This window comes from Linepithema humile, chromosome 5 (genome assembly GCF_040581485.1).
Source record: "Linepithema humile isolate Giens D197 chromosome 5, Lhum_UNIL_v1.0, whole genome shotgun sequence".
In the NCBI taxonomy this organism is placed as follows: Eukaryota; Metazoa; Arthropoda; class Insecta; order Hymenoptera; family Formicidae; genus Linepithema; species Linepithema humile.
Window position 1 is genome coordinate 21488807 of NC_090132.1, and position 15771 is coordinate 21504577.

General features: G+C 33.5%; 1 protein-coding gene across 2 annotated transcripts; it reads left to right on the forward strand.

The window, feature by feature from the left end:
• The first annotated feature begins 1080 nt into the window (after nucleotides 1-1080).
• On the forward strand, nucleotides 1081-15608 carry LOC105673964 (uncharacterized). Of its 2 annotated transcripts, XM_012369985.2 has the most exons (4): nucleotides 1081-1407; nucleotides 6975-7062; nucleotides 12238-12355; nucleotides 13894-15608. In XM_012369985.2, exons 1-4 carry the CDS (start codon nucleotides 1096-1098, stop codon nucleotides 14102-14104), a joined length of 729 nt encoding a protein of 242 aa, XP_012225408.2. In that variant the 5' UTR covers nucleotides 1081-1095; the 3' UTR covers nucleotides 14105-15608. The 2 variants fall into 2 exon arrangements, with proteins under 2 accessions (XP_012225408.2, XP_012225400.2); XM_012369977.2 differs by lacking the exons at nucleotides 12238-12355; nucleotides 13894-15608 and adding an exon at nucleotides 10549-12099.
• Nucleotides 15609-15771: the final 163 nt, after the last annotated feature.

Here is a 15771-nt window from a genome sequence, read left to right on the forward strand (position 1 = left end):
GTATAACATTCTCTATCCATGTGGAGTAATAAATTATAATCTACGAGTTAACGTGCATAAGCACGTAATTGAAAATTGAAGATGATCGTCTCAAGACATAAATATCGGTTAACCTTGCAAAGATATATTGAAAGGACTATATATATATAGAAAGAAAAAAAGAGAGTTTTCCTTGAGTGTTGCAAAAAATCCTGTTTGATCCTAAAACTTCAAGTAGGAGATAAAGATCGAAAGTTGCTTCTCACTTGTTATCTCAGTTGCTTCGAGAACGCAACCAAGGATCAATTTGTATATTACCTTACGCTTATCTCTCGATATTAATCTTTTCCTTCTAGTTCTCAAGATGTTATTTTGATGCACGTCAGAGCTTGACATTAATTGATGCATTATCAAAAAATACTTTATTTAATGTATATACTTGGAAAACACGTCTCAAATTTGTGATGGATTATCTGTTGAACTATTTATCCGCCCACTTATCCGCTTAAAATTTATAGTATTGCGATTATCGAAGTGACGTGTAACAAGAACATTCTCTTCCCGAAGCCGATAAGTTCGTAAAAGTATACTGAATATAGTAGAAAATAGCTAAATCTGACATTTTATCAAGTAAACTTTTGTATTTAGAGGTAATTAATTTTTATCAACTTATAATTCAATCGATATAAATTCGAGGAAAAGTCTTTTATAGTTCACTTAGAAAATAATTTTAATGGATGAGTTTATTTTATAAAGATAATAGCAATAGTAACTACTTTGCGATACCAGGATATTTGATAAAGAATTAGACATTTGCTATTTCTGAAAAAAATAACATATGAAGAGAAATTGATTGATAAAAATACTCGAAAAAATTTTGTAATTTATTTATTCTACAATTAAAACTGCCATTATTGGAAAAAAGTTTATTTCACATCAATTATCGTATTCTATCGTCTCGAATAAACGTGAAAACGTGAAACTCATTTCGTGCGTCCGCATTGAAATTCAGATTCATTTATCATTTACTCAATATTATATAGATCTGATCTCGATATCCGCCGAAGAATACATAGATATCGGTGCATAGAATTTTGCGAAAAAAAAGAAACGGAAATGTGTCTAATCGTCGGCGAAGTTTACGCGTCGCAGCATACTCGCGTCTGCGCGACGTTTGCACCCCTTCCTAAACGCTGCTCTATATATTCCGAGGAGCGCGCGACTCGGGGCACTTCATGCGTTTTTCACGACGTGAGCATCAGTCCGAGGAAAACGCAACCGATCGGTTTCCCTTCTGGTGAACGAGTCGCAGCACCCATTGGTATCAGGTCACCGCATACTAGACACGGCTTAATGGCGTTTTCCGGCTCATCGATCGCGATCCTTTTCATCGGTGCGGCTGTTTACGCGGCGGCTGGACCCGTTCAGGTAACAGCATATCCTTCATTCATGTATCCCGTCATCGTCAATGCAACTCTAACTACATTGACAATTTTTTATTCGACTGCAAAAAATTTCTTTAGTAAGAGCAAATCGACTGAAAGTACGACTACGTCAGAATCTAATATTGCACGCAAAAGTGTAAAAAAATTTTTTATTTGCGCCTTAAAGATTTTAATTTATGGCGGATTATATTCGAATATTTTCTTATGGTCGAAAATTTGCGTCTTTTAATATGGTCTTGTTATTAATTGTCTCTTTTGCCGAGTCATCGAAATTTGCTCGAACTCTTAAATGTCGTTTTAAAATTTTGAATATAAAATGCTATGTCTTTTAGAATTTCTTTTTAAATATATTATAGAGTAGTGTAACATTTCGAAATTGCTACGTACTACCGACGGCTTTTATTAGTGAATTCAGGATACTTTAGCTGCTTGTCGATACTTTGTATTCTGTTGACGATCTCGCTTCATTAAAGTTAGAAAAATAGAGAGAAGATAGAAACAGTTAAATAAAAATTTTGTGTATAATCAGTTTTTTAATTACATTTTATAATTAACATTTTATAATTGAATTTTTTATCATATATGATGTAAGTCTTATAAAAATAATTATATTTGCTATATAAATGCATACAAATTTGTATATCATTTAAATTTTGAGCGTGCACAAAAAATAGATTTTCAACTAAATCTATGCGTCATCCTTCTGTTGCATAGAGCAAAAGCTTGACGTAAAGAGTGTACTATCATGCAATATTATTAAAGTGCCAAATGTTGCTTTTTTCATGGACAGCGATATTATACAATGAAATGCAATGTTAAAAAGCCACAATGGCCAAAAGCGCACAAAAGCTTGCACCTTAATAACGTTCACGTAAATGGCACTATCCTAAAAACAATTTGCAATCACGCAAGAAGCTTTTCTCGATCGTTTTACATGAAACTGACGATTTAAGTTGCGAGCAAAGATAATTGAAAATTGTCGAAACGGCACCCGTACCCAAACAAATTTTTTCCATCCCATTGCGTTGATAATGTACATATTTGTTGATTTTAATGCAATAATTAAATTGTAACATTCACCAGCATGCACCAATTAGTAACTAACGCGGGTAACAGATGCTTATTCATGCTGCCAATCACTATTGCAAATAACAAACCAGCATTAAACTGACTGTTTATTTGTTAAATTCAAAGCATTAGCAGAGAACCAGATTGAATTGCATTCGATTTTGCATAGGTTACCGGTAACGTAATTAATTTCGTCCAAATATGTCATGTTATAACGCAATAATAAAATACGCAATACTGTACTTTGTTTTTTTTTGCATCAGCTGCTAAAATTGTTATTTAGTAATATTATTTTAGGATTATAAAAAATTGCGATTAATTTTCGGATACTCAGAAATGTTAGTTTAGCAACGTCAATATTAATCAATATTAATTTTGAATTTTAACAGTTAAATAATAATAAAACTTAAAGAAATTAAATTATTTACACAAAACAAGAGAGGCCTATTTCATAGTGTCAGTGTCGCAATTTGATAAAAACTGTTTATGAAGAATATTAAATTTCCAGCGTAAAGCAGCAGCCACGCAATCAAATTAAAAAACTATTGTGTGAAGGAAAGCTAAGAAACTTTTTTATGGGTAACGTAATAAAGAGACGATGTACAGCGTACACGGCAGTGTAATTACGACGATCCGCTGCCGCTTAAAAAATCCACTTGGGCATTCCGTTTTACGTTAATCTTTCTGTAAAACCTTCAGGAACTTGTGTCAGAGATGTTTGTCAGAGATGTTTGTCGCGCGCTTTACTCTCGTCGATAATCCGCTGTAAATGGGTGTGCGATACGCCTCGTTGCATTCGCAACTTGTTGCATCGTGTCGGGCGATGCAGCTTCGAGAAGTGCACTTCGACCGGCGCCAAACGGTCTTCTCGCTCGCTATTCTCGTGCCGCGACCTTTCCTTTCCTGTTGAAACATTTATCTACGCGCGACTGCTCAATGGCTGTCGATCCACGGCTTTCCGCCGGCTGAGTCGTGAACTCGCGTTACGCGACATATCGGGAAAGACTTTCCATGTTCTTGCACTTCCGCGGATGAAAGTGATCTCGGCAACATCTTTCAATAAAAGCACCCCGGAAAATTGTGAAAAGAAATTTTTGCCTTTCTGACACGCTGCAAAACGGAGATGAAAATGAGTCGTAAAAAGGGAGCGTGTAAGAATAAAATTCAGCACTTTGTTTCATTATAGTGTAATACTTTTTTTCAGCAGAGGAAAAAACTTAGATATTGTAGAGGAAAAGAATTGCAAAAGAAGAAATAAAAAATTCCATTCGAATAATTATTTATTTTAATTTTCACTGACTGATTCTTTAAATGAAACATTATAAATCAATTTTAATGCAATACTTTTTTGTACTTTTCGTCTAAAAAAGTAGTTTTAAATTTCTACTTTACATTATTTTACTTAAAATCTCGTTATGTAAAAGATAAGCTTTTCTACCTCAGCGATGTTTTTTTTCGGAGAAAAGAAAACCTATAACTTGACTAGTAAAAGCTTTTGGAATCACGTCGAGAAAACTAACACGTTTCTCGTAAACTGCTCTCTCTCTCTCTCTTTCTCTCTCTCTTTTTTCTCTTTCCCTTGTATATTTCACCCAACGATACCATCAGCTGTCTGTAATGCAAAAAGTTAAGGCAAGTACGTGGTACGACACGCGAGATCGTAATTTACAAGGGCCTTCGCGATAACTGACTTTTAGATGACGCGCACAGAGATCTTCGCGAAGCTCCGCAACGACCGAACGGGTTAAAAGCTCGAACGATGTATATTCGAGGCCGTGTGTTCCCGCGCGAAAAGTTTTCCCATGCATACTAATAGTACCCATGAGCCAGCTATGATACGTGTTGGGAATGACAGTTGCGTCTGCATTGTGGGAAATATTGCGTGTACACGTTAAATTATCAATATCCTTGTAATCCCTGGTGTTTTTTTGCAAATCTCATTCAACACTCTCGCACAGCGAATATACTTCGCTTCAAATTAATTTGTCAAAATGCGTCGCTCTCGTTTAATCTGATACGTTGAATGTAGAGGGAGCGAGTTTCTATTTTAGATTCTTAGAACTAAGCGATAATGAACGCAGAGAGATAATCGTCATTGAAATTGCAATTTGAAAAGATTTTAGATGAATGCGTGTTTATGTAACATTTCATTGAGGTACGACATGTGCAGTTGCCAACTTTTTAATCCGGAAAATTATGCACGAATCTAGTTTCTGCTTTTCATACATTATAACGAGTAAATTTATTCAACTAATTGTAAGAAATATGAAGTTTTTCACACACACAGAACAAATCTTTTAAAATTTTGTTCTCTATTTCATCTTTTTACCGAAGATTTTACGATCATCGTAAATAAGACTGTTACGACGCCTTCTGCGTTGTTTTCAGGAAGCATTTTCTTTGTCGATTGCTCCCCGACTATTTATTTAAAACGGATCGAAACTTTATTAACTTCGTCAACTGTACTAACCGCAACTCGTCGGCTGCTATAGTTTACACTATTACGGTAAGTAATGAGTGCGTGATGAGAAACGCGATTCTATCGGGACACGATCGAAGCTGTACCGTCGTCGTCAGTGTTAAAAACAAAATCAAATTTCTGTAAAATTTTCCACCCTTTGGTGCTTTACGACGCATACAGAATTTCATTTCCCTGCTCTTCGCTCACTTTCCGGCGCACCACGAAAGATTGCAGCCATTCCGAAAAGCCTCGAGGCTTTTATGAAAGCTCTCTCACAAAATTCGATTGAACTGCTAAGATGCGCCAGGAAGAAAAAAAAGAAAGCAATATCAATTGTTCGTGTTATGTAGACACAAAATTTCCAATTTTCATTGGATGTCCGCGAATGTCACGAACGATCGATAAGGTCTGGGAATGGAAAAATGCTTTTCTTCAACTGGAATGAGAAAAGTGGGTGATTTGTCGACTAGAAGTGAGATTTCCGATATGAATCCGTTGGCCTTAACCCCTGTAGAATAATTGGCCGTGATAATTAGGTAAATGATGTAATGACAAAATGGTTGTAGCAGTTGCAATATATCGATCTGTAGCTCACAGAGAAATTCATTCAGGGTCGACTTAGAGAAATTAAAACTTTTACTTTGAGTCTTGCAAAGGGCAATATTATTATTCAATGAAGCAATTATAAGCATAAACGTAATTTTTATAAAATCGGTCAGATAAATTCTTCATAAAACTTATAATAAAATTAAAATATTAAAACAAGGTGAAATTTTTTATGTTTATTTGATAAAATGAACTTTAACAGACAGCGCGATATTAAGACAATTTGATAATTTTCAGAAAATTTTCAATAAATCCTGAATGCATTACCTTTACTGATGCAATATAAGTTTCAATTCTGCGGTATGTAAAGCATAATAAATTTACGAGGAAAAAATGTTATATTGAATTATAAAGAACCGTTATCGCAGACTGCTTGTCATAAAAGCGAGAAAATAATACGGAAACCAAAGAGTTAGTATTCATGGAATGCGTGCAGCCGTAGAAACGTCGAACGCGAGAATGCATTTTTAATTTGGTTGAAACTGCAGAATATCTCCGCTGGGAATTTCTAACATTTATCGCGCGAGAGAAGAAAATGCAAAGTTCGATCCGCAGTATAAGGTCGAGTACCGTGCGGCCAATGAAGTTCTAATTAGCATAATGTAACCCACAACCTCGTTGCAAGCTCGATAGACTATCGCGATAACGACAGCGAGCACGTGCTGTCGTCACGCCGAGAACAAGTTTAACACGTGGTTCGTGTGCACACGTGATCTTAAACTTTGCATTATGCATGCTCGGAAGTCCATTTTTTTTCACCTCGGATACCGCCGCTTGTCCGATTCTACCGATGATAAAAGGGCAGACAGAGTTGAATGAATAATTAAACTTTTGCCGCGAATAAATAGTTCATTATTTTAGATTTCAATCTATATATCGAGTTTGTTAGCGCGTAAACTCGCAATATTTGAATAAAACAACGATGCATTCTGCAATTTTAACTGGAGAGATAAATTGATTTCTTTGCACTGCAAATATATAAAACGATAGGTGGAAATATGAAACGCGTATGACGTTTATTTGATTAATATAATTAGATGTTTGATTTTATTGACTACGTTTACTTAGTAATTTTTTTTTTTTCCATTTTAAAAATATACAATTTGTATATTTTTCTTCTTAAGTTAAATTTAAATTTAAAAAAATTTTGCTTTGTGTCATATTTCTGCTTCTTCAGAGATGCTAACAAAGTTAAAATGCATTTTCAGATTTAATTTTAAAATCGAGCTACATTTATTTTTTGATAATTAAAAAATATTTATATATAAATAGCACGAAATATATAGTAGTTTGCAAACAACGTAATGTTTTATAACGAAAGCGAGATGCCTATGGCTATAGCTTTGTCGGTTGGAATGATAACGGAAGTACATAAATGCCTATGGCTGCAATTAGCAAGTTTCACTCGTTTCCAGTTACACGGTGGATCGAGTACGGTGCAACGAGACGACTACGGGTCGCCGGCGTTGGCGGAACTCCTGGCAAGATACTGGGAAGATCGCAGTAAGTATTCACTGAAAAATTACTTTTATTAAAAAATATATATATCTGACGAACAAGTTGTAGCAAATATTAATTTTTAGAATATAAATGCTAATTATATGAAATCAACCGTCATTGCGAGATAATTAAAGCTTGTAACATTTAAAGCAGACAAGATAAATGCGTACATGTGTAAATATTTAATTAAATTCATGAACGCATTATTGACATTATTGTACGCATATATTGTCTTTAATTAACTTGTTTTTTTACGCTTTATGTTATTTTTAAATACTTGATATACATAGAAAGACTCTCTTTGATCTTCCTCTCATTTCTATCTGTTTTTTTAATACGAACTTATTAAGAATTGTTTTTAATTATTAATATTGTTTTATATTAATGCTACCGAAAAATTAATTTGTATGTAAAATTGATTACTACATTTGAAACAGAATTATAAAGAGATATCAACATGCGCGCTTTAATTGAATTGTATTGAGTTGTGTAATAAAAGTAATTTCGTATTTTTTATTGATGATATTTGTTACACAACTCAATAGAATCAGTTGTATCGTATATATTTGAATGAAGCATATTGGAGACAGATTAGTGAACAAATTGTGACTAATCTCTGTTGCGTTATCGCGCGACAGGGATCAACAAACGCGAGTAAAGCCGAAAAACACACAAATCGTCTTACATTTGGTGGATAAACTGTTTTATCGTTGAGAACTGTATGCAAATACACGCGATCGACGCGTTAGTTAATTCGCCACTTTATCTTTTATCTTAAACACGTACAAGCGTGTACGCGGTGTCTAATTATAGTGAATTGTGTATTGTCCCAGGAGAGTAAGAACAATGCGTGATCGATACCGTAGCGAGGCTACTTTACGTAAACCATAATCCTTTGCCCTTTGATGTATCACTTCTATGTATGTTATCCGGCCTATTATCAAAATTATATAGTAGGATAAAGTTTGATAATTAAGCGCGCATATATCCACTAAGCTTACATTATTCAGCTCGGTTTATTACTTTGAAGAGTCTTGACCGAGTTGTGTCTGATCGTTTAATCGGAGTATGTTGAAATATCAGAAGAAGAGTTTCTTGAAAGAAGAAAGGAAGTTTTGCTATTATTGATTATTGGACACTTTGTTTCACAGAAATAATTATAGATAAGATACAGTCTAAACATTTTTAATCGTTGCGTATTTATAGTTTTAATAGATACTTTCCAAGAAAAGAAGAAATTAATTTTTATATATTTTAGCTATGCAAAAATTTACATTAAAAAAAAATTTAAATGGAAAAATTAAAACAATGGAATTCTGAATGCACATGGAATATAAAATGTACATTTAATATAATTAAAATGTGTAAAATTTTAGTATAATTAAAATGTTTAATATTTGAAACATATTTTCTGTTAGATTTAACTTATATTGTAGAATTAAAATTTTTGTTACAAAATTTTTTGCATGTTATTTTAGATAGCGCGATATTAGTTTATGATTAATGGAACATCTGATCACGTCGTATCAACCGATCAACCTGTCTTGCGGAACTGAGCTTTTAAAAGTGAATAATAAATGGGTCGTAGAGCATATTTAAATGCACCTAATGCATAGATAATGTGCAAAAACATGGTTTTACGGCGTTTGCTTTAAAATTCTTCTGACTACGTTTTATGATTCAATTAAGGCATTAACGATCAGCAATTCAAACATCGTAAAATCATCCCTGCAAGACGTTCTGGTTAATTTGGAAAAATAGATCGCGAGAAATGAACATATAAAAATAAATTTGACTGTAACAATATAATTAAATTTATATCAATTAATTTTTTAAATGTATAAAGAAGCATTGGCATTGCAAAGCAAACACGCGCAATATCTATCGTTAATTTACAAAATAATACAAGTCAACGCTTGCAAAACAATTGCAATATTTTAAACAAGAAATAGTAATTGCATAAATATTTTTTTAAAAAGAATATTTATTATAATAAAAGTAAACACCTGTGGGAAAAAATATTTAGTATATAGATATTTATTTTTTTGTTTAAAAGTATTCTGTGATATTATACGCAATATGTTTTTCTAACAATTGTTTTTCTTAATTAAAGATTTAATTGGGGATACATCTTAATTATAACAAATGTTCTGCTTTCCTTTCTTTCTTTGGACAGTATTTAGGAACATTATTAATAATTAGTGTCTAGCTCAATAGCAATAAAACATTTATGCGACGTGTAGCTACATGTTGTTGCTCTGAAATTAATAATTTGTACTGATACATACAATCATTAATTCACATTGTCATTTCAGTCTTCTCGACTTTATCTTCTCTTTGTTGCGCACATTTTTCGTGGAGTGCCTTTTCACGTTAGATCGTGTCGTTTATCATTTATTTAACGCGCATTTTCTGTCTGGTGCTTCGGTCTGAAAATGATGGTCGTGAATAAGAAATTTACGTAGAATGACCAAGCTTAATTTATACTTGGCAATTAGCTTATTGTGAGAAGAAAACATTGAACTTGAGTGTCAAACTCGTGGATTATTGTTATGCGTAAAATGTTCCGACACATCGCCGCGCGCGTATTTGCAGATTGTCGATAAAATTGACAGCCGACATAAATGGGAGGTAAGCGTGATGACAGTTTAGGTGTGAAAATCCGCTAATGTCACCTATTTGCGCATGTTATCGACAATATTTGCTTCGCATGATTTTGTAGTTACCAACATGAGTTTGCCTGCAACTTTTAGCCAAATTATCCAATTATATTCTTGCCTCACAGAGTTCTGCAATGATATTAATAACACGCACAAGTAGTCTGCATGTGTTATTACATAAAATAGCATGGCGAAAAAATCGAGAAACCTATAAATTTATATTACATTTTTATATTATAGTATATTATTTTTACATTATGGTATACTATTATTTTTATATTATAGTATATTTGTTATATTTATAGTAGATTTTTTTTTTCAATGGCGATTAAAAGATTTTATGAGTACTTATGAGTTGATAAATGATCTGCATGCATTTATTATATCTATATATAAGCAATATTTTTAGTTTACAGCATAGTGTTTTTGTAGAAAGAAATAAATTACAGTGGGTTGAAAGGAACTATAGCCAAATTAAACATTTAGTATTTCAAGCATGTTAATTTACAAAACACGACGTAGTTGCATGTCATAACTGTAAATCGATATCGTATGTTATAAATCGAAAATTGAAACTCATAACATGCAATCTCGATTAATTTAGATTTCGACATGAAATTAATATCTCACATTTATATATATTTATGGCTATTTATAATTACGTTTATTAAAACTCTGTCATTAGTTTATTTAATATGATATAAATATCTTAATATAATTATCGGTCTAATAAATATTTGTGTCGAAAACTGCATTTATTCACAAACGATATTGATTTCAAACTCCGAAGAGAGTTTCACTAATTTGATATGATCTTTTGATATTGTAGGAACGCACCAGAACGCAAAACGGAATTTAGATCAAATCGGCGGCGGACATCTCGTAAGAAATACCGATGAGCAACTTAGACGTTTGTTAGACGAAAAAAAGGATCGCTCGAGTCAAAATGTAAATTCTGCCGATGACAGGCAGATACTCGACGTAATTGGCCGGGACGGATTTTTTATCGATCGATTTCGTGACGCAAACATCCTCAATTCTGCGATTAATTCCGGAGCAATAATAGACGCAATAAATCGTCTATATGGCTTGGATTCAAATGTCGATCAAGCATTCACGAATCAACTTACCGATGGCGATGTCTGGAAAAACGCACGTGAGGGCGACAGGCGAATTGTGAAAAATTTAGACCAAATCGGCGGCGGGCATCTCGTGAGAAATTTAGACCAGATCGGCGGTGGGCATTTAGTGAGAAACTTAGACCAGATCGGCGGCGGACATCTGGTCAGAAATTTGGACCAAATCGGCGGCGGGCATCTCGTGAGGAATCTAGACCAGATCGGCGGCGGGCATCTGGTGAGAAATCTGGATCAGATCGGCGGTGGAAATCTGGTTAGAAGCCCCGATTACTCGAACGTAAAAACAAAACAGCGCATTGATCAGCCCGCGGGCGTCTTCGAGAAGCTGCACTTTTCGCGGAATCTGGACCAGATCGGAGGCGGAAATCTTCTGAGAAACTTAGATCAGATCGGAGGCGGGAATCTTCTGCGAAACTTGGATCAGATTGGAGGCGGGAATCTTCTGCGAAACTTGGATCAGATTGGCGGTGGAAATCTCGTGAGAAGCTTGGAGTGATTTTGCAATGCTTGATCAAAATGGATCCAAAGGGATCTACGCAAAACAAGAAAAAAAAAAATATAGGAAAAGTGATTATATTAAATACGGAAAAGGGCTTCTATATTGATTTTAGCATCAAACATGATTATTTCCGATTTCTAATTATCCGATACGCACGCTATACCATATATGAAGGATTAGAATGGATCGATCGTATTTAATAAACACACATCCGCGAAATGCAGCTCTGATTTAATTGAGACTAAACAAATCGCATAAGTTAATTATAAATTGGAGAAAAAACTATACGAAAAATTTAAAACACATTATCATTCCGAAAAAATTTTTGCCGATATATTATTTCATATTTCCGTACTTTATAACAATAGAGATACATTAATAATGGTCGCAGGTTAAAATGTTTACAATGTAAATGTTTGCAATATGATGTTTAAAATATAAAATTAAAAGATGTTTTATGATATATTATCATATTGATTAAATATTTTTTATTAATACTTCTCTCAATTGTTTTTTAAATATAGTATTCATACGTCTCTTTTGGAAAAAAGTTTCTCAAATAATTGCAATAGATTCGATCCATTAAATGAATAACGAGTGTATCGGTTTGTCATATTCCATCATCGAACAACCAGTTGATTTTTGAAGTAAAGGATAAGTGAACGCATTAACATTGTATCGTTTTTTATCATCGCTTATCAAATGGATCAGGAGAGATAATAAATTGTATCTGCAAACTGTATCTGTTCTTGTTAATCTGACATCCATTCATCGAGATACTTTTCCCACATATTTTATAATTATATAATTCTATAATATTATTATTTAGTTCTTCAATAGAATCAGCGCAGACATAGCACAGCTTTATGGAATGTTCAAGGTGCGGGTCGCAATTTAGATGGTGTCGGTGGCGGTCATTCGCTGCGGCAAGCGCGTCGAGTGTTGGATTCGTTGGCTGGAACAACCTTTGGTGAAAGCAAGAGGCTCTCATCTTTCAGGTAAGTTATTATCGTTACATGCGCTCGATATTTCTGGCGAAACGCAGATTTATTTAGACAAACAGTTCTCATATCGCATTAAATAAATTTATAAGCGACACATTTTTCGTTAAGTATTGAAACAGATCAAGTAGCTACGATATATAGTCCCTATTTTCCTTTTTTTATATTAATGGTTGTATGCGATAGCGAGAATATACCGCGCCGAAAATCAATTCCAAGGTTCATCATAATAATAATATAGATCGGACTGGAAAATTGAGTTAATAACTCGACAGGGAAACTATTTAACCAAAGTACACAATGCGAATGTAATTCGAATTTATGCGATAAATTAACTAGAGCTTAACATGAAACTTAATTAGAATTTGCATCGCGAATTAATACGAACCCGATGTGCCAACTTAATTTACACACTTCTATTATCATTAACAAAAAAAGTACGTTAAGGAGATTTTAAAAGCACTTTTAAAAGCATAATCTCTTGCTATAACGAGATAAAGAACGTTTCAATTTATTCAGAAATTACTCGTTGAGCCGCTTGTTGAATGGAAACATTTACTTGGGTTCCGTTCTGCGCATATAAATGTTAGTTTTACTGCTGGACTTTATTTTCAAGGGAATCGCAAAGCGATCGCTATCCATTCAACGGTATGCATTCAACGAAATAAAAATAACCATCATGTTGCCAATTGTTTACCTTACATACAATTTCTCGCGTATTTTATCTCTTCCCTAGCGGCTTCATCAATTTTGATATGTATTTCTCTATTTATTTCAACGTTAAAAGCGTGTCATTTATTAAACGATCATGTATAAAGAGATGAGTTTCCTTTTTAAATTCGATATATTCGCATTTTTCATCGTATTTCCATCAATAACTCTACTGCAAACGCAAACTCGAATTTTCCTTTCTCTTCTCGAGTGCCGGGTGACGGATACCGCTCAGAATATTTCGTTACATTACCCTACCTCGTTGTAATAAAAGAAAACAGTCCAGTTAGAATTGGATACATGCTGGTTGCAATTTTACAAAACAAACGGTTGAAAGGGGATTAAAGAGGAAAGAGCAGAGTAGTACGCTTCAAATGTCCGAAACCGTCGCTGTTTCGATAAAATGCATTTTCTGTATGTCGACGTATCGACGTACTTTTCGCCTGAAGGGCACTTTTACAAACGTCGGACGTTGCAGATATTTAATTAGATTTGTCCGATCTCGTTGAAGGAAGGAAAAAGATAAAATAAAAATCGCATGTCAATCCATATCTCGTTTTTCACGATTGACTATAAACCTTGATATTTCCTTCATCGTGTCTGATTAATTCTGGCAATAACTACTTTTTCTTGTCTGACTACTTTTTTCTTTAAAATTTTATTGCATTTCTAAAACAAGCACTTCATATGAAATTTTATATGAACAAGCACTTTATATGAAACTTTATATGAAATCTTGCTTAAACAAATTAGTAATTATTATATATATTTTATTAAATAAATGAGATATTCACAAATTCGCCACAATGTGTTTGATATTGCAGGCGACCTGGTCCAACGAACATACGGTCAGCTCATAATTTCGACGAGATCGACCGATCGGTGTTCGATCGGTTCTCAAAGAGAAACATTGACGAGATCGATAACGCGTTCGACAGCTTCTTCAAGCGAAACTTGGACGAGATCGATCGGGTCGGCTGGAGCGGATTCGTCAAGAGGCTCGATAATTATTTGGCGGACAGGCAACGTCGTTAATTAGCGCAGAATATGAGGGGCGAGGGGAGAGGATAGCGAGACGAAGCGAATGGCAAGGAGAAGCGCAGTGAGAGACAAGCATGAGAAACATCATAGAACGCGAACATCATCGCACGCGCTTGCTCCGTTTCAGAAAACTCGTTTAATTTACATAACATTTCGGAAAAAACAGTTGAAAATTAAATTGCAATCGTTCCTTCGATACTGCTGCTCTTTTATGGCCTTTTAAGGCAAGTTTGAACTCGATGTTAAATAGAATTGTCGAATTATCTTTCGAGCAAAGTCACTGAATATTCCGTAGTTGATACAAAATTATTTAACAAAATCCTTGCTTTTTTCATATACATAGTCATTGAATGTACTTTCACAAAACGCAAATTCTAGAAAGTAAATTTGAAAAATGGCGGTTATTTCACTGGCAGGATATCGGTAGAAAATCATGAAGGTATCCAGTATTGAAGGAATTTTACAAGAACTAACAATCAAAATTTTAAAAGATAAAAATAGGTAAACAAAGCAAATTGCGTACCTTGATTAATTTCAAATAAATTTTATTTTTATAAGAATTGTTTTTAGCTGTAAAAAAGAATCTCGAAATAACAACACAAATTAAACATATTGCGACAAATAAAGATCTATTGCTAAAAATTTTGTCAAGCGAAAATCAAATCAATATTTGCGTCGCAGAACTAGTCGGTAGAGCATCCGCGAATTCTAGAATATTCTTTACAGGCAAAATTTAAGGCAAACAGAATAGACATCTTTAACAGAAAACAATGAAATTTTATCAAAAATTTTTATGATTGGTCCTATGAAAGATTTTACTGGATAGACGAAGATTTTTAGAATGCATCAGAACAGTTTAATCACCATTTACTCTGAAATAATTGGATTCACTTCAAAAGCTCTTACATACTCTCGCTGTTGCAGTCTTCGACTTTTTAAGACACGCCGAGCCATTAAGCTAAAACTTACATCCTATTTAATATGAACGGCGTGTACATCTTGTTAACATGTAATTAATTGTATATATTAACTCTACTCGATGTATGAATCTCGAAATTATATCGCGCAAAATTAAATACTCAATGTAATTACATCAATGTGATTAGATGCAAAATGATGAGAGATATAAACGATATGGAGTATCGTTATCCTTTTCAGAAAACTTGTCTTCAAAAAAGAATCTCTGTGTAAAAATATTCAAAGCATGTAATTTGGCAAAAATATATTTTTTGCGATTATCTCTGCAAATATCCGAGACGCTTTAGAACCATTATGATGAAATTTGCTCGATTAGAGATCGGATAAAATGTATCACGTGATTCGTCCTCTCTACTCGTATACTGTCATTCTGCAAAAATGTGCTATCTAAATAAAGAAAACAATAATTAATTGTTGGCCAATTGAACATGACACAAAAAGATTGCAAATATTACAGATATCATGGATCCAAAAATATAAGAATATCCAAATATATCCAAGTATATGAATTATCATAAAATGCTATTTCTCTATTTTATTTATTCTGATTAGAAAAACATGAAATTTTTTTATAGTTTTCCATCTCGCAAATATTTTTATAGATAATACTAGCATATTTTAATATTACGTAACATTTTTATGAGAGAAGGAACAGTTTCTTGAAAATATAACGTTTACAGCCT

Coding starts and splice junctions, on each gene's coding strand:
- LOC105673964 (XM_012369977.2), top strand. CDS start 1,096: ATGTGTCTAATCGTCGGCGAAGTTTACGCGTCGCAGCATACTCGCGTC. Junction 1,408..6,974: donor CGGCGGCTGGACCCGTTCAG/GTAACAGCATAT, acceptor ACTCGTTTCCAG/TTACACGGTGGATCGAGTAC. Junction 7,063..10,548: donor AAGATACTGGGAAGATCGCA/GTAAGTATTCAC, acceptor TTGATATTGTAG/GAACGCACCAGAACGCAAAA.